This window comes from Grampus griseus (genome assembly GCF_964374135.1).
Source record: "Grampus griseus genome assembly, chromosome: 16".
Classification (NCBI taxonomy): Eukaryota; Metazoa; Chordata; class Mammalia; order Artiodactyla; family Delphinidae; genus Grampus; species Grampus griseus.
The window spans coordinates 58,192,389-58,212,173 of NC_139010.1; the positions used below are offsets into that span (position 1 = coordinate 58,192,389).

The 19,785-nt window shown below is 35.7% G+C and overlaps 1 protein-coding gene across 2 annotated transcripts in view; it reads left to right on the plus strand.

Annotated features, from left to right (window-relative positions):
- Window positions 1-15,742, plus strand: part of CUTC (cutC copper transporter) — a 34,354-nt gene extending 18,612 nt beyond the window's left edge. The window contains exons 8-9 of one of the 2 annotated variants that reach the window (XM_082673212.1): window positions 3,061-3,166; window positions 15,362-15,742. In XM_082673212.1, the coding sequence (XP_082529338.1) occupies window positions 3,061-3,166; window positions 15,362-15,578 (323 nt within the window). In that variant the 3' untranslated portion in view covers window positions 15,579-15,742. Of the gene's footprint in view, window positions 1-3,060; window positions 3,167-4,120; window positions 4,621-15,361 lie in introns of those variants that run through there. The other variant, XM_082673213.1, reaches the window with a different exon arrangement.
- Window positions 15,743-19,785: the final 4,043 nt, after the last annotated feature.

Consider the following 19,785-nt stretch of genomic DNA (forward strand, 5'->3'; position numbering starts at 1 on the left):
TTAAAATGTTTAAGATTGGGGGATCTGTGCTGCAATTTAAAACTACATGAGGAACACTCTAGTAGGGTTTCGCTCAGAGAAGAGCAAATAAGGATTGGGGTTTCTCCATGTTTGCTTTCCCATAGTATACAATTTTGTGAATGTAGATGTTCATTTCTGGTGAGGCACACCAAGTTTGATGCTGCTACACTGCATTAGGGCCAAATGTCCTAGTTGTTGATAAGGTATAAGCAAACATAGGTAACGCCCCTGGATAATGTAATACTCAGTTTCTGAAAATCTTTGATCACAAAATTCTTCCTTGTAGTCAGAACAGTTGGATCACATACTTCTAATGATAACTCTAAGATCAATGAAGTACATAATGACTCATTAGAAGTCAACAGTTTTTTAAGAATTAGATAAGATGACCTAGATCCAGAATAGATTAATATAAAGACAATCTTAATTTTTTCTTATTAAATTTCTCAAACGTATAAAAAAGAAAACAGCATTATGAATACTCATGTACTCAATTTCTATATTTAACATTTTATCACATTTGTTTCATCTTTTTTTTATCCTGAGGTATTTTAAAATTAAATTAAAGGCATTATAACATTTTCTCTTTATACGTCTCTAAAAAAATAAGGGCATTTTACTCTAACCGCAATATCATTATCACATCTATCAAAATAAACACTAAATCCCTAATACCATTTAATACTCAGCCAATACTCTCCTTTCTCTAATTGTACCCAGAATGTTTTTTATAGCTGATATGTTCAAACCAGGATCCAATCAAGGAACAAGTATTGCACTTGGTTTTTATCTTTCTTAATATCTTTTAATATAGAAGTTTTCCTTTTCTTCTTCTGCTTTTAAAAAAAAATGACATTTAAAAAGTTTGAACTACTTACCCAGTAAAATGTCCTAGTTTCTGGATTTATCAGATTGTTTCCTTTTGATATTGTTTAGCATGTATTTCCTAGACTAGCCTCTGTATTTTCCTATAAACTGCTTGTTTAGATTCTGGTTAAATATTTTTGGTAGGAATACTTCATGGATAATTCTGAATACTTCATATTTCATCACATCAGAAGGCATACAATGTCTGGTTGTCTTAATACCAGTGATGCCAAGACTGACCAGAGGTCAAAATGGTGATAGTGAGATACAGGCCAACTTTTAAAAAGAGGCCAAACAGACAGATAGTGTCAGAAATTTAGGAAAGCTTTGACTTGTAGCAAGTTCCTGAAACATGAGCAAAAAGAAAGCATATATTATTTGTTAAGTTGAGACCCTTAGTAGATTAATCAGGGAATGTTAAAGAAACTTAATTGAGTCTGATGCATTTCCATTTAAGACTAAATATATTTATACTTGACAACTAATACCCAGACTTAAAGACAGTTGTTAACGTAAGATTGCCTTTGCTTTATATGTAATTATTAAGTTATGTGCTATGTGCAAGGCACTACTTGGGATACAGATTTACACAAGAAACTACTTCCTCAAGAGGCTTACAGTCTTAGGTGAAAAGATGTTATATCCAAAAATATTTGTGATTATTTAACAAACCTCACCAAGAAAATGCTAATTATATGACAGGTTCTGTGGTAGGTGTAAAAACACAGAAATGTATATGAAGTAATCCTTCTACTTGAGGAGCTCACCAAATAGATCTATAAACAAATTATAACGATTTCATGTAAGTAATTACCAGCAAGTAAAAATTCCTGGGTAAGTCAACCTGAATGCCTAATGAGTGTCCATCATTGGGAAATATAAAGATAACTAGAACATAGTAGCTCCCCTCTAGGGACTTTCATAATGAAGCTTACAATATAATTTAGGCTCCAGTTTCCTTATCTTTATAAAGAGAGGATATTGAACTAGCTGTTCTTTCAAGTCCCACCTGTTAGTCTATGTTTGGAAAATGTATTACTTATGTTCTGATAACTGAGCAACGTGTGTTTCAGTGGCCAGATATTTTGTTATTTATTAGAAGGAAATAATGTATTTGTCTTTTAATCCTTACAAGTTTGTGAAGTAGGCAATACTATCCCTCTTTGGTGAAAAAAATTGAGGCTCAGTGGATTTAAGTAATTTATCTAAGATCACATAGCTGTGAAGGGCCACAGTGGTAAAGCCAGGATTCCAGTCTAAATCTGACTTCTCAGTCTGTTCTTTCTGCTTCTTAGGGCTCAGTGATATTACTGTACCACCAAGAAAAAGAGTTAATGAGTCTGAAAGAGTGTGTAAGTCAAGTTATTTTAGTAGCTTGAATAGCTTGAGATAAAAAGTACATATTTTAACGGTCATTTAAAAATATGTATTGAATATGTCCTATATATTAGGAGAGAATGATATCAAGATGAATAAGCTGATTTTATATTTATAATCTGGTATCAGTTCAGAATATTATTCTTTATATACAGACATTTAAGAGATTGTTCATTAAAACAAATGAGTCATAAAATACTTGATTGTGCAGTTTTAATAAAGTAGAATCAAATTCTTCTGTAAAATGAAACAAAAAGTTGATATTATAATAAATAAGCTGTATAACACCTTGCATTATTCCCATTGCCAGTGAGATCTGTGTGTTCATCAAATCCTGGGCCAGAGAAAGAACCTTGGAGGTTTTCTCTTTGAGATACATTTCTGAGGCTTTGCTTTTGTGACTTCTTCCTCAAGTCTATCTTACCTTTCATTTCAATTTGATTTTGCTTTAATTGAGGGGAAGCAGGGCTAGAGCACTCAGTGATTTTCCTTGCCCTGGAGTAATCTTTATAGATTTAAAATCGGTAACATATAGCATTGTTATATAAACCAGTGGGCATGTAAACTTCTGTCATAAAGGTGCTTTGACCTTATCTTTTGTTCTTCAGAGTCTGTAGTCTTGCCTTTTCATCATTTTTTTTCTAAATTCATTCTAGCTGAGTAAAGAGAGAATAATTCTCAAATCAATGAGAAATTTCAGTATGGAGGTTCCAGGTAGAGTTGGCAGTCATATTATTCATTAAATCTTATATGAAAATATATTCTATTTAATATATTACTTATTCTTTCCAACAGGGGGTGGCATAACAGACAGAAATCTACAAAGGATCCTTGAGGGTTCAGGTGCTACAGAATTCCACTGTTCCGCTCGGTTGGCTAGAGATTCAGGAATGAAGTTTCGGTAAAAATATATTCTTTGACTCCTGCAAAAATGAATGCAGTTAATCTTTACTTCCCCAAACAGGAAAACCTTAGTTGATGGCATGATTAATGAATGGAATGTTGTGATTAGTATGTAAGTATTACAGTCATTTTTGAAGTTTTTTAACTGCAGAGTGGTTCTTTTCCTGCCTTAAATAAGCAGGCTCTTCTGAACACAGGCTAACCTTCAAAGCCTTAAGGCATTGCTGAACTTAGACCAGTTAATAATAAATTCTAATTCAGCAGCTAAGCTTCAAATGAATCAGATATGTATGTGTGGCCATTCACCTGTGATTTCCTTTAGCAAAGTTAATAACTATGGTGTAAGGATTGAAGAGCCGTAGTCATTTTTATCTTTCCTACTGTTAATACTTAAGTCTTTCCTCACCTTTGCTCTCTATTTTCAGTTATTTTATTTTTATTTTTCAATTTCTTTAAATTTTATTGTTTTTGGCCACGCCGCACAGCTTGTGGCGTCTTAGTTCCCCCAACCAGGGATTGAACCTGCACCCTTGGCAGTGAAAGTATGGAGTCCTAACCACTGGACTGCCAGGGAATTCCCTATTTTCAGTTATTTGGAAATTATATCACTATTAAGGAATTTAAACTATTATGTGTTCTTTTTATTATACTTGAGAGGACTCCTATATTTAATAGTTAATTGTTGATTATTTCTAAGTTGGAAAAAATGAAATGTAAAAGAAGCAAGAGCCTTAGAATTTACAACTCCAGATATAAAATCAAGTATACTATCTGATAGATTTAGATACTAGATGTTTCAAGTAATTAATAAAAATTATAAAATATAGTAGTTCAGGGTCCTTGACCTAACTTTGTTCTTGAGCCTTGAAATTGCCTGTAAAATGAAGTGCCAGTAGGAGGGCTCATTTAACAACTTATGTAATTATCTGTTCCTTTATTACTTCTATTGCAGAAATTCCTCTGTTGCTATGGGAGCCTCTCTTTCTAGATCAGAATATTCTCTAAAGGTAACAGATGTGACCCTAGTAAGGACTTTGAATGCTATTGCAAAGAATATCCTGGTTTAGCCAGAGCTCTCTGAGAGAGATGGATATCACTGGACAAAGGTAGAAGAATAGTCTACAGTTCTCTGTGACGCAGCTTTAACCTTCTCTGGCCGGGACAGTCACAGTCTTTGTTTTAAGTCTTACATTACCATGGAGAATGTTTCCAAGAAGAAAAAGAACTTGAAACAGATTACAGTCATTTCCTTTGCTTAATCTTGTCGACCATCTCCATCATCATGGTTAAATCTGGCCTACGCTTCTTCCACAAATGGAGGCTTAGTCTGTTTTCAGTGGAATTAACTGATGAACTGGGAAAATTCAACTGCAAAGTATGAACATGCAACTCAGATGTGACTTCATGGTCAACTCAGTAGCAGTATTTTGCCTTTTCATTTGTAAAATAAAAATTGCCATTCTATTATGGTAGTAGAGTCTCTTACTCATCTGTAGCCAAGTATTAAAGGGAGGATTTTTTTTTTAATTTTATTTTCTCTTTTTATTATGTACCTTTTGGATCCTGGGCAGGATACTAAGGATATAGAGTAAATGGTATAGCATAAAAATTCCTAGACTTGGGAAGTAGGATGTAAAAGTTCCCAGACTTAGAAAGGCAGAAGTGATCTCTGTTGTTCATCAGGTTACTTCTACCTCTGCTCCCAGATAGAGAAATGGCTTAACTATGAGGTTCATCTGACAATGTACAAAGATCTATAGAGAACTGGAGGAGGTTAGGAAGGTTATCAGAATAGCTGTTTCTTTCAGCTGAGGCCACAGATATGGAGACTGGATTCTAGTGATGAAAATTGCTTTTCCTATGGGCAGGTCCCAAATGGTGAGGTTCATTTCTAGTTTTTTCTGTCACTTCCATATTTATTATCTCATTTTACACAGACACCGCTCTGGTAATAGAACTGATGCTTCTGTATTAGGAAAGTAACTGAATCATAATACGAAGAGCTTGCCCTTGGTCATAAGGCTAGTTAGTGGAGCCTCTATAAATAGCATGCACAAACTTGGGTACCAATGAATGTGTATACCAAAAGTCTTCCCTTTCTTTTAATGTGCCCCTTCCCTCACTTTTATTTATTTATTTTTAAAAGATTTATTTATTATTTATTTATTTATTTTGGCTGCGTCAGGTCTTAGCTGTGGCACGTGGGATCTTGTTGAGGCATGTGGGATCTTTTGGTGTGGTGCGCAGGCTCTTCGGTGTGGTGCACAGGCACCTCTCTAGTTGTGGCGTGCAGGTTTTCTCTTCTCTAGTTGTGGCACGCGGGTTCCAGAGCGTGTGGGCTCCATAGTTTGTGGCATGCAGGCTCTCTAATTGAGGTACGTGAGCTCAGTAGTTGTGGCACGCGGGCTTGGTTGCCCTGCAGCGTGTGTGATCTTAGTTCCCCGACCAGGGATCGATCCTGCGTCCCCTGCATTGTAAGGTGGATTCCTTACCACTGGACCACCAGGCAAGTCCCCCTTCCCTCACTTTTAAATCTTAACTTCTTTCCTCACTTTCTCAGGTACGATTTCAACATAGAATATTTGCCAAGGAATTTATGAGAAATGAGAGGCAAACTATTTAAAAACTAATAATAACCTCAGTGGTTTCTGTTAATATTGGTTTCTGTTAATATTGGTTTCTGTTAATAGTTTTAATATTGGCTTTGGAATATAGAAAGAGACATGTAAGTATCATGTACACATGCACGCACATCATGTTTAGTATTTTGGCCTAACCCTCCCCCATGCTTGGACTTCACTGTATGATCTTCCAGAGATAAGAGCAGGCTATGTTATTATCTCTATTTTATTTAGACAGATTAGCTAGGGATCTGAGAGGTGCTATGAATTGCTCAAAATTTAATAACAAATGAATGTTGTTTACAAGACTTGAATGCTAGGCTACTAACCTCTAAGTCTTATGCTTAAGGATGCTTCTGGTATCTGGATGTAGTACAGAGAGCAATACTCCTGGGCAAATCAGACACACCTGGAATCATATCCTCACTTCCAGTTTAAGTTAACTTAATTTTTTGAACTTTAATTCCTTTATCTTTAAATCAGGACTAATAACTAAACTATGGCTTCTGTTTTAAGGATATATTAAAACACCAAGTACATAGTATGTACCCATTAAAGTTCTTTTCTTCTAGGTTAGTTTCCTAGTATCAGTCTTTGATAGTTTAAAAGTCCTCCCAGGAAGCTAGGCATTGAGTACTGAAACCGATAGTTTGTGCCCTCCACTATGTGACTATAAAAGCATAAGGTAACCCCTTACCTTGAGTTTTTTTTCTACACATAGTCCTGTTTTAAAATATTTACTCATTATTTCATGTATATATGTCTTCTCATCAATATTATAAGTATTTTGAGACTAGGGAACCATGTCTTCATATTTTTATATATTTCTCATTACAACCATCAATTGTGTACTCATACTGTTGATTTACTTTGCTAGTGGAAAAAAAGCACTGGATTGAGAATCAGGATTACTGACTTCGGGAACTATGCTAGATATCTTCAGTTTGCCCCATCGAGATCCACTTTTCACTTTGTTCTGTAAACTGAGTCCAGCAACATAAAAAAGATTACAGTAAGTCCCCTACATATACGAGTTGTAGGTCCAGTTTGTTCATAATTCCAGCAAAGTTAGCCTAGGTACCCAACTAACACAATCGGCTATATAGTACTATACTGTAATAGGTTTATAACACTTTTCATACAAATAATACATAAAAAAACAAACAAATATACAAAATAAAGAGAACGTTTTAAATCTTACAGTACAGTACCTTGAAAAGTACAGTTGTACAGTACAACAGCTGGCATACAGGGGCTGGCATCGAGTGAACACCAGGCAAGAAGAGTTACTGACTGGAGGAAGGAGAGGAGGTGGGAGATGGAAGAGCTGAAAGATCATCAGCAATAGGAGACAAAGGGCAAGCTGCAAATTCACTCACACGTGACATTGATGGCACAGGTTCTGGTTCCTTGCTGGATTCAATTTTATCTACCCTCCTGAAAAAACAATCCAGTTATGTCTGGGTAGTAGCTCTTTTTTTCTCATCATACCAGTACCAGCTACATCACCACTGCTTTTATGCTTGCTTCCAGACATCCTGGGCTTGAAATAAAGATACTGTACTACTATACTCTAAACAGAACTGTACTGTACAGTAAAGTACACAAAAGCACAACCACTTGTAGAGGATGCACACATGTGACAATGTACACCAGACAGGTAAACTAATTTACGTGATTAGACATGCGAATGCATGTTCACATCTTTGAAAGTTTGCAACTTGAAGGTTTATATATAGGGGACTTACTGTGTACTCTATGACCAAATAGGATTTATACCAGGAATGCAAGGCTGGTTCAATATCCAAAATCAATCAATGTAATGCACCATATTGATAGAATAAAGCACAAAAGTCACATGGTCATCTCAACACTTAAAAAGCATTTGACAAAATCTAACACCCTTTCATAATAAAAACACTCAGCAAACTTGGAATAGAAAGGAACTTCCTCAACCTGAAAAAGATCATCTGTAAGAAAACAGAATATATAGCTAACATCAAACTTAATATTTTCTCCCTAAGATTAGGAACAAGACAGGGTGTCCACCCTTACCACTTCTACTTAACATTGTGCTAGAGGTCCTAGCCAGGGCAATTAAGCAAGAAAAAGAAATAAAAAGCATCCAGATTAAAAAGGAAGAAGTAAAACGTCTTCTATTTATAGGTGACACAATCTTATATATGGAAAATACTTTTGTGTGGAAAAGAATCCACACAAAAATTTTTTAAAGTTGAGCAAGGTTGCAGGATATAAAAATCAATACACAAAATCAGTTGTATTGCTACACTAGCAACTAACAATCCTAAAATGCAATTAAGAAAATAGTTCCATTTATGATAGCATCAAAAATGACAAAATGCTTAGGAAAAAATTTAATCAAGTGCGAGACCGTACATTGAAAGCTACAAAGCTTTTTTTTTTTTTTTTAAGTTTTTTGGCCGCACCCAATGGCATGTGGGATCCTAGTTCCCTGAACAGGGATCATACCTACACCTCCTGCATTGGAAGGCACAGTCTTAACCACTGAACCACCAGGGAAGTCCCTACAAAGCATTTTTTAAAGAAATTTTTAAAGATCTAACAATAAATAAATAGATGGAATGACATCCCATGATCATAGATTGGAAGACTTGATATTGTTAAGATAGCAATATTCTTCCATTGGTCTACGGATTCAAGGCAATCCCTATTAACATCCCAACGGCCTTTGTGGCAGAAATTAACAAGCTGATCCTAAAATTCATCTGGAAATGCAAGGAACCCAAAATAGCCAAACAATCTTAAAAAGGAACAAAGTTGGAGGACTTACACTTCCTGATTTCAAAACTTACTACAAAGCTACAATAATTGAGACAATGTGTTACTGGCATAAAGATGAATATATAGCTCAATGCAGTAGAATTGAGAGTCCAGAAATAAACCCTTTTACTATAGGCAATTGATTCTTGACCAGGGTGGCAAGATAATTCCCTGGGGAAAGAATAGTCTTTTTAACAAATGGTGCTGGACCACTGGATATACACTTGCAAAGGAATGAAGTGGGACCTTACATCATGTACAAAAGTTAATTCAAATGCATCATAGACCTAAGTAAAAGAGCTAAAACATAAAATTCTTAGAAGAAAACTAATAAATCTTTGTGAGCTTGGGTTAGGCAAAGCCTTAGATACGACAAGAAAAGCACACGTCACGAAAGAAAAAATAATGCTTCAAAGGGTAACATCAAGAAAGTGAAAAGACAGCCTACAGAATGGGAGAAAATATTTGCAAATCATATATCTGATTAGGGGCTTGTATCCAGAATGTATAAAAATACTTAGAATTCAACAATAAAAAGACAACCCAGTTTTAAAAATGGATAAGGATTTGTGTAGACATTTCTCCAAAGAAGGTGTACAGTTGGCCAACAAGCACATGAAAAGATGCTCAAAATCATTAGTCATTAGGGAAATGCAAATGAAAATCCCACTGAGCTGCCACTTCCCACCCACTAGAATGACTATACCCACCAAAAGACTGACCATTATCAAATGCTGGCAAGGATGTGTAGCAAGTAGAACTTTTGTGTGCTGCTGGTGGGATTGTAAAGTGGTGGAGCTGCTTTGTAAAATAGTCTGAGAGTTTCTCAAATGCTAAACATAGAGTTGCTATATGGCCCAGCAATTCCATTCTTAGGTTAATATAATATATAGTATAATATAATATAATATTATATATATCTCTCTCCAAGAGAATTGAAAATATGTCCACGCAAAAATTTGTACATGAATATTCCCAGCAACATTACTCATCTTTCCGAATTAGAGAATAACCATTTTGCAACCCCTAATGAAATAAATCAGTCAGAGACTATTAATGCTGAAACCATTAGGTAAAAGGTTGATTGGGGACTGAATATCCAAATGGTGCCAAAGTATCACCCTATGGGTTATTTGCTAGTCATGAACATAGAAACTTGACATTATAATGGAGCTATATGGTTGTTACCATCTTAACCCAGTAATCAAATTTAACATTACCAGCAATGGAAGAGTATACTGCTGAAAGACAGGATTTGAGGGGGGAAGAGGTCAGCCAGTGTGTATAACCTGTGTTAGGAAATTGCAATTGGGAAGTCACCCAGGTGCCTCAAAGAAGAGCTAAGGGTTGGACCACCTGGAAAGTGGCTGTAACAAAGTGTGATGGTTAGCTATTGATCAAACAAGAGTGAACTATAAACAGCACCAGCTCAATACGGTGACTAACCATCCCAATTTTCTTGGAACTTTTTCAATTTTACCATTGAAAGTCCCATATCCTAGGAAATTCCTCTGTGCCAGGCAAACTGGGCAAGTTTGGTCATCCTACCAGATCAGTAAAATTACCTTTGCCTCTTTTCCCCGGGTCCTCACCTCCCTGCCCCAATCCTGGAATTTGTAGGGGAGAAATTGAATAACAAGGAAAAATGATAAAAAGAATGACACTTCCCTCCCCAGCAGTAGCTGGTCCCTGAGCCAAGAAAGGGGAAGGACTTTAAATTGGGTGTGAGTTTCTTTTGTGGGTGGTAAAAATGTTCTAAAATTGATTGTAGTGATGGTTGCACAACTCTGTGAATATGCTAAAAACCACTGAATTGTACACTTTAAGTGGGTGAATTGTATGTAATTTATATGTTAATAAAGCTGCTTTTTAAAAGTAAATGTGAGAGAGTTTTAAATTAGATTAAATTAGCTTGGACCTTTTAAACCTGAGATGTGGTCAAGGGCAGAGAAGGAGTTTTGATACAGCATGGTTGAAGACAATGGTAGAAGCAAAATATCATTTCTTATTCGTTTTGTATTTAGTTTACATCTTTCAGTAAGATGGCTACACTGGTTGAATGGATTTCTGTTCCCTGCAACTGAGAGTTGTGACTAAGACACCTGAAGAATATTCATTCCATCTGTTCCTGTATAGATGCTAAATTTTATCCTTGGATAAAATCACAAAGAGCTCTGTGTTTGGATTGCATTGCTCTAGTCCCTCATAGAATTAAAAAAAAAGAAAATCAAACCACATTGGCATTATGCCACTGGTCTATATTGGAAATGTAATAGAAGACAGTTGTATAAAATACAACTGTGTTGTTGAGGCCCTAGAGGACATTTTTTCTTAAGTGTTAGTCTGGGGAGTAGCTGGGCTTCTGAACAATTGGTTTGTTTATATCTTATGTATATGGAATTACGTTGTTATCAAGACATTTTATTTGCCTATCTTTTCCTTTCTGAAGCTGCCACTGAAAGATAATGCTTTCCTGATAGGATTGTCAATCATATAGCTCTCCCTGCTCATGGGAGAGGGCACGTTTACCCAGGCTAACCAGTTAGAGTGCCTCATTCCTTTGTCCATATTGTTTAGTCTAGAGATGGGAACACAACACAAAGAGGGCCAAACAGAATCCAACCAAGGATTTTTTTCTGGTGTTCTCTTTTCACTAGAATCACTGGCTGTAAGATCTGTGAAACCATAGAGCTTTTGAGGCCATCTTTGCCAGCAAGTGAAAAGAGGCCACTTGAGAATGAAACCAACACACAAGTAAATGTCCTGAGAACCTTGTTTGAGTTTCTGGACCCATCTGTGCCTAAAGCTAGTTCCATTCACAGAGTGTTCTATTAAATGAGCCAATAAATTTCCTTTTTGTATTTATGCCTGTTTGATTTGGGTCTTTGACACTTGCAACCAGAAGAGGCCTGACTGATACAGCTACTGATTCAGAGTTCCTCTTTCGACTGATGGAAGCTCAGAGTCAAACTTGTATCCCACAGGTAAACAGGATCATATTGAATAAATTTTGTGTAGTGGGCTTGTCCCTTGTTTTATCTTTTTCTATCCTTTTTTTCCTTTACTCATTTTATCTTGTTATATTTTGTGTATTTTTGTAAGTTGCTTAAAATCCTTTTTATAATAAGCCACTAAATAGTAGACATTGTTTCCCATATTATCCTGAATCTGAATTGGAAAAAAAACTAAGAGTTTATTCCTAGTGGACATCATTGATTTCCTACCGAAACTTTCTCTCTCATTTCTTCTCCCAGTTCTGATTTTGTTGTAGCAATCACTCTGCATGTAGCCCATGTAATTTAGGAAAGGCTTACCTCACCCACAGCTTCAGGTATGGGCCTGAGTAATCTAGGGATAACCTTATTTTCCTTGTCAGGAATTGATTCAGAAATTTGGGCCATTGGGATGCCAGGAGAAGGTTGCTAGTGGCTTCTAGTTCTAGGACACTTGCTGAAAAATGACACTTTCTCTCTTTTCCTATATGTTATGTGTGAATATGACTCTTGAAACTTGCAGCTGTCCCACTACCTGTTTGAGAATAAAACTGATGCCAAAAGAGAGCAAAGCCAAAAGAATGAGAGGGAAATGGAGCACAACCACTGGAATAAATCAACCCTGAGAACTGCATTATCTCTGGGCTTTTGGTTAAGTGAACCAATAAATATTTTCATTCGAGCCACAGTAAGTTGGGTGTACCCTTTATAAGGGTTCTAATATAATTGGAGAATGAATTTTTGGCAATGTTTTTTTGGATTCGACCAAAAGCAAAGACAACAAAAGCAAAAATAAGTGGGACTACATCAAACTAAAATCTCTGTACAGCAAAGAAAAGCATCAACAAAATGAAAAGGCAACCTATGGAATGGGAGAAAATATTGGCAAATCATATATCTGATAAAGGGTTAAAATCCAAAATACATAAAGAGCCCATGCAACTCAATAGAAAAAACAATTTGATTTAAAAATGGGCAGAAGAATTGATCCAAATAGACATTTCTTCAAAGAAGAAAAAGCAAAGTTCAATAGGTACCTGTAAAGGTGCTCAACATCACTAATCATCAGGGAAATGCAAATCAGAACCACAATGAGATATCACCTCATACCTGTTAGAATGGCTATTACCAAAAAGGCAAATTATTGTTGGTGGGGATGTGGAGAAAAGGAAACCCTCTTGCACTGTTGGTGGGAATGTAAATTGGTGCAGCCACTATGGAAAACAGTATGGAGGTGCCTCAAAAAATTTAAAATAGAACTACCATATGATCCAGCAATTCCACTTCTCGGTATTTATCTGAAGGAGATGAAACCACTATCAAAAAGATATCCATGTTCATTGTAGTATTATTTACAAGAGCCAATACATGGAAACAACTTAAGTGCCCATCAATGAATGAATGGATAAAGAAACTGTAAGATGCTGTACACCTAAAACTAACACAACATTGTAAACCAACTATACTCCAATAAAAATTTAAAAAAATAAAGAAATCATAAGGTACATACACACATACATACACATAGACATAATGAAATATTCAGTCATAAAAAAATAGAAAGAAATCCTGCCATTTGCAACAATATGGTGGGATGGATGGACCTTGAGGGAATTATGCTAAGTGAAATAAGTCAGAGAAAGACAAATAGTGTATGATCTCACGAGGAATCTAAAACAAAAAAGCAAACTCATAGACAACAGATTGGTGGTTGCTAGAGGTGGAGGTGGAAAAAATGGGTAAAGGTGGTTAAAAGAAAAAAAATTGGAGAGTGAGTTTCCCTCCAGCAGTTGCTATGAATGTTTCATAGCAACCTTCTTGCGTAGGGTTAAGAACTTTCCAAATCTGTATACAGTTTGAAAATTGCAAGGGAAGTCCTATCTTTAGAAAAACAATCTTACTGGTAACCACTGGCTTGACTGAGCTCAAAGTCCTCTAAACCTCTTTATAGCTTAATTAAAACAGTCAGAGCTTGTGACTTCCCTGGTGGCGCAATGGTTAAGAATCCGCCTGCCAATGCAGGGGACACGGGTTCGATCCCTGGTCCAGGAAGATCCCACATTCCTTGGAGCAACTAAGCCCGCATACCACAACTACTGAGCCTGCGTGCTGCAACTACTGAAGCCCACGTGCCTAGAGCCCGTGCTCTGCAACAAGAGAAGCCACAACAAGGAGAAGCCTGCGCACCACAATGAAGAGTAGCCCCCGCTCGCCACAACTAGAGAAAGCCCGTGCGCAGCAACGAAGACACAAAGCAGCCAAAAATAAATAAAATTAAATATTAAAAAAAAAAGAGTTCAATAAAGTTCAGACTCCTATCTTAGAGAATACACTTTATACTTCAAAATTGCTCTGAAGTCAATTACAGTTTATGTGTTTGAAGATAGGAAGGACACCCATAAATAATTCATCCTATTTGGAGATCTTTCAACCCATTCACAGGGGTCCACTCACAAGATGCCAAAGAGATGTCCCTTCCCTTTATAGATCAAAGAGGAACCCAGGTCAAAAGTAATGATTTTGAGAATAGCACATTTTATTTATATAGCTCATATCCGTATGCCTACATACAGATATGAGCTATATACTTTCACTACAACCTCCATAGTGAAAGAATTTAAAGTTGAAATTATATGATTGAAATTACAGATTTTTCCTTTAAATAAAATATGGGGCTCTTCAAACTCCTTTTGCAAATACCACTTGGTAATCTCTCTCATATATGTCCCCAAAATAAGTTAAAAAACTAAGTGCTATTAAAATCACTCCCCAGATTTCTACATATATGTGTGAACAAACATGAACATACAGAGAAATGCATTTTTTACAGTCTTGGCATTAGGCTTAAAGATATTGTCCAGCAAATTTTCACTAATTTGGCTATTTTCATGTTCTTAATTCACAAAACTGTCTATAATAATAATAATAGTACTAGTCCAATCATAAATTATAAGAATGCATTTGGTATTATGAATTTAAATAACTTCCTAGTAAAAAGGCCAGTGTATGTTAAGGTAGTGCTATCCCTTACCGTGATAAGAATGAACTCAGCTCTGTCTTAACAGGTTGTTTTGGTACTGTTTTGGGGGAATCAGTATCCACAGAATTCAACACCTTATGTATACTTTCTTTTAGCTTATCTTCTTCATTCCTCCAGTTCTTCTGAAAGCAGCCACCATTAACAATTTCTTTTGTATCCTTCCAGAAATTTTTATAATTTACTCGTATTTAACTGCTGGTAAAGCTATGTGGTTTTCCATGTGATAATTACTATTTATATTGCCCCTCCATGTTATTTTTATCAGATATATTTCCTGTTTGGTTGCTTTCGTATTAGTACAGGTTTCCCTCAGTATCTAGGGGGGATTAGTTCCAAGACCTCTCTGGTCTGGATACCAAAATCTGCAGATGCTCAAGTCCCATGTATCTAGTGTAGTATTTTCCTGTAACCTACCCACATCCTCCTGTATACTTTAAATCATCTCTAGATTATCTATAATACCTAATACAATGTAAATACAAATAGTTATAAATACAATCTAAATGCTATGTAAATAGCTGCCAGTGAATGGCAAATTCAAGTTTTGCTTTTTGGAACTTTCTGGAATTTTTTTTCTCAAATATTTTTGATCCGTGATTGGTTGAATCTGTGAATGTGGAACCCAAGGATACAGAGGCCTGGCTGACTGTATTTGTTTTATAAAAGTCTCTTGAACATTAAAAAAAAAAATTGTGTAGGCACTTTCTGTTTTCTGATATCACTTTTTTTTTTTCCAGGACTCAGAAGAGTATTATTCTCTCCAGTGCACATCTTTTTATGCTAGCCCATTTTATTCTCTTGTTTTATGACCTATCAAAAATATATTTTATGGGCCTCCCTGGTGGTACAGTGGTTAAGAATCCACGTGCCAATGCAGGGGACACGGATTCAAGCCCTGGTCCGGGAAGATCCCACATGCACGGAGCACCTAAGCCCGTGTACCACAACTACTGAGCCTGCATGCCGCAACTACTGAAGCCTGTGCGCTGGGAGCTGTGCTCCACAACAAGAGAAACCACCACAGTGAGAAGCCCGTGCACCGCAATGAAGAGTAGTCCCCGCTCGCCGCAACTAGAGAAAGCCTGTGCGCAGCAACAAAGACCCAACGCAGCCCAAAATAAAACAAACAAATAAATAAACAAATTTATGGAAAAAAAAGATTCCATGTCTTCCTTGAAGACATTTAAAATTTATTAATTAATTAATTTATTTAATGGGATGATGTGAAGTAAAGACCTAAATTAATTACTTTTTTTTTTTTTTTTTGGCCCCTCCACGCAGCTTGTACGATCTTCGTTCCCCAACCAGGGATTGAACCCAGGCCAGCGCAGTGAAAGCACCAAGTCCTAACCACTGGACCACCAGAGAATTCTCAATTACTTCTTTTTTATTCTAATATGCTTCTGTCTAAAAAACATCAAACTGCTCATCCAATTCTCTCTAGTTTGTCGACAGTTAAAAGCTTATTCTTTGACTCTACCAGGAACATTATTCTGTAGTGTCAATAACTTTTACTATTTTTTAAAGTACATGTTCTTTTTAAAAACTACATCTTTTAGTAGTTGACTCTTTTTCTGGTAGGCTTTAAATCTAGTTCAATGAGTTTATTAATTATTTAAATCTATGCTTTGCAATTTGTTTATTCTTCCAGAAGAATTTCAATATATTTCAGGTTTTAATATTAAAAAAATATGTTTACCATAAGTAAAAATATTTTAAAAATTACTTGTACATCCCTTTTGGTCTCTGGTTATTCTAAATTTTTTTGTTTGTTTTAGCCGCACAAAAATGTACAGATCATCTTGGGAGAGTTTGGAAGTAATTATTTGATTAATTCATACTATAGTTTTTAGTTTATGCTATAGGAGATGAATGTTAGACCCAATTAAAAAATACAAAGGGAAAAAATATTTTTACTGTTACCACTGGATATCTATTTTAAGATATTGCACAAGAAAGAAAACCTTTCTTAAGTTCATATGTAATCATTAACTAAAAGTATGCAACTCTTTGGTTATCTTGAACATTGAACTTTTGTAGATTCTTCAAAGTAACCTAAATGCAACCACTTGTTAATCAACATTTGCTTACTAAGTAGAAGTGATAGAGCATATTTTTCCCTGAGTCACTATGATCACATGTTCCCTTCTACTGAATTACCTCTATGCAATCAATTATTTACAGAAGACACACATTGAGCCATTAAGCAGAGATTTTTGGAAACCATTAAGAAGAGATCTGGGAGAAATCATTTTACCCAAGACCATCAGAGCTAAAACCAGAATCCAGCCTGGTTTCCTGACTCCTTAACATGCTGCAGTCTTCCTTAGTACAGTCTTTAAATATCAATTATTACACTTTAAAAGAGAGAATTCACAGCACACCTCGTCTGATAGAATAGGAGCTTTCCTGAAAATGTGCATGTATTTGACATATTCAGATTACATCTTCAGGGCAGTAGGAGAGCTTGTGATTTAAAGAAATCCTGTGGTGTATCCTTGGGTAAAGGGAATCATCACACTATTTTTGTCTTTGTGTAAAATTTTATATACATTAAATCGTAAAATCTTGGAGATCTTCTAGTTGGACTTTCTCCCCAGAGCATATTTTCTCCAGTCTTTTCTACCTTGTAAAGGTGTGGGAGGACATCTGTTGATGTTTTTGCTGTACCAATATGGAGGATTATTCTTTGTAAGTTGTGGAATGTAGGACAATTTTCTTAACCTTTCTGAACCTCAGTTTCTTAATTGGTAAAATTGGAGTAAAAATACCTATCTCATAGGATTATTGTGAGGATTAAATTACATAAAAATTTTAGAGTGCCTAACATAGAAATGTATTTGTTATTTAAGAAACCCATGTGAGGTTGACATATAAGATGTCCATTAAATGTGAGTTCTCTTAATGCCTGTAGATCATTGATAAAAATGTTGAAGGTGCTGAAGCCACTGCAGACCCTTTTGGAATGCCAGTAGAGATCTTCCTCCGGTTATATCATTTATATCATTCTGTTAATTTATTTGAATATACAGTGGTTCAAGCAATTAAAGGTCCATGTAAATATGCACTCATCCAGTCCATAGAAAACATGATGTATCTTGTCAGGTGCCTTGCTGAGTTCAAGATACGCTACACCTGCTGCCCAAAAAGGAAATTAAATTATGTCAAAGAGTGTCCTGCCTATGTTTTCCTCTAGGAGTTTTATAGTATCTGGTCTTACATTTAGGTCTTTAATCCATTTGGGGTTTATTTTTGTGCATGGTGTTAGAGAATGTTCTAATTTCATTCTTTTTATGTAGCTGTCCAGTTTTCCCAGCACATATTGAAGAGACCGTTTTTTCTCCATTGTATATTCTTGCCTCCTTTGTTGTAGGTTAATTGACCATAGTTGCATACGTGTATTACTGGGCTATCTTGTTCTGTTGATCTATGTTTCTGTTTTTGTGCCAGTACCATACTGTTTTGATTACTGTAGCTTTGTAATATAGCATGAAGTCAGGGTGCCTGACTAACTAACAGTGTCTTTTGCAGAGCAGAAACTTTTAACTTCAATAAAGTCCAGCTTAATAATTTTTGCTTTCTTTCTTGGGTCATGTCTTTGGTGTTGTATCTAAAAAGTCATTGCCAAACCCAAGGTCATCTAGATTTTCTCCTCTGTTGTCTTCTAGGACTTTTATGGTTTTGTGTTTTATACATTTAGGTCTTTGATCAATTTTGAGTTAATTTTTGGGAATGATGTAAGGTATGTATCTAGATTTTTTTTTTTTGGCATGTGGATTTCCAGTTGTTCCAACATCACTTATTGAAAATACTATATTTTCTCCATTGTATTGCCTTTGTTCCTTTGTCAAAGATCAGTTTACTATATTTATAAGGATCTATTACTGGGCTTGCTTTCTGTTTCATTGATCTATTTGTCAGTTTTTTTCCATCATATTCCTGAAGTCAGATAGTGTTAGTCCTCCAACTTGGTTTTTCTCCTTCAATATTGTGTTGGCTATTCTGTGTCTTTTGCCTTTCCATATAAACTTTAGAATCAGTTTGTTGATACCCACAAAATAAATTGTTGGGATTTTGATTGGGATTACATTAAATCTACAAATCAAATTACAAAGAACTGACATCTTGACAATAGTGAGTTTTCCTAACCATGAACATGAAATATTTCTTCTTTGAATTTTTTCATCAGGGTTTTGTAGTTTTCCTCATATAGACCTGGTACATATTTTGTTAGATTTATTCCAAGGTATTTCTTTTTTGGGGTGCTAATATAAATGGTATTGTGTTTTTAATTTCAAAATTGACTTGTACATTGCTGGTATATAAGAAAGTGATTGACTTTTGTATGTTAATTTTGTATTCTGCTACATTGCTATAATCACTTATGAGTTCCAGGAGCTCTTTTTCAATTCTTCTGGATTTTTTACATAGACAATCGTGTCATCTGAGAACAAAGACAGTTTTATAACTTCCTTCCCAATCAGTGTATCTTTTCTTTCCTTTTCTTGTTTTTATCCTTAGCTATGAATTCTTCAGTGTTGAAAAGATGTAGTGAGAGGGACATCCTTGCCTTGTTCCTGATCTTAGTGGGAAAGCTTCTAATTTCTCACCATAAGTGTAATGTTAACTATAGGTCTTTTGTAGATATTCTTTATCAAGTGAGGAAATTCCCCTCTATTCCTAGTTTCTGAAAGTTTTTATCATTAGTGCATATTGGGTTTTTTCAAATACTTTCTCTACATCTATCTATTGATATGATCATGTGATTTTTTTCTTCTTTAGCCTGATGTGATGGGTGACATTAATTGCTTCTTTTCTAAGAACTTTTTTTAACTGTACAGGCCAAACACAACACTTATAAAGGCTGAATTCAGCCCACGGACCTCCAATTTGCAACCACTATTTCAAATATTTATTTATTTGGCTGCGCCAGGTCTTAGTTACAGCATGTGAGATCTTTAGTTGCAGGATGTGGGCTCCTTTAGTTGCAGCATGTGGGCTCTTAGTTGTGGCATGTAAGATCCAGTTCCCTGACCAGGGATCGAACCCAGGTCCCCTGCATTGCGAGCGCGGAGTCTTAACCACTGGGCCACCAGGGAAGTCCTGACATTAATTGATTTTTGAATGTTGAACCAGCCTTGCATACCTGGGATAAATCCCA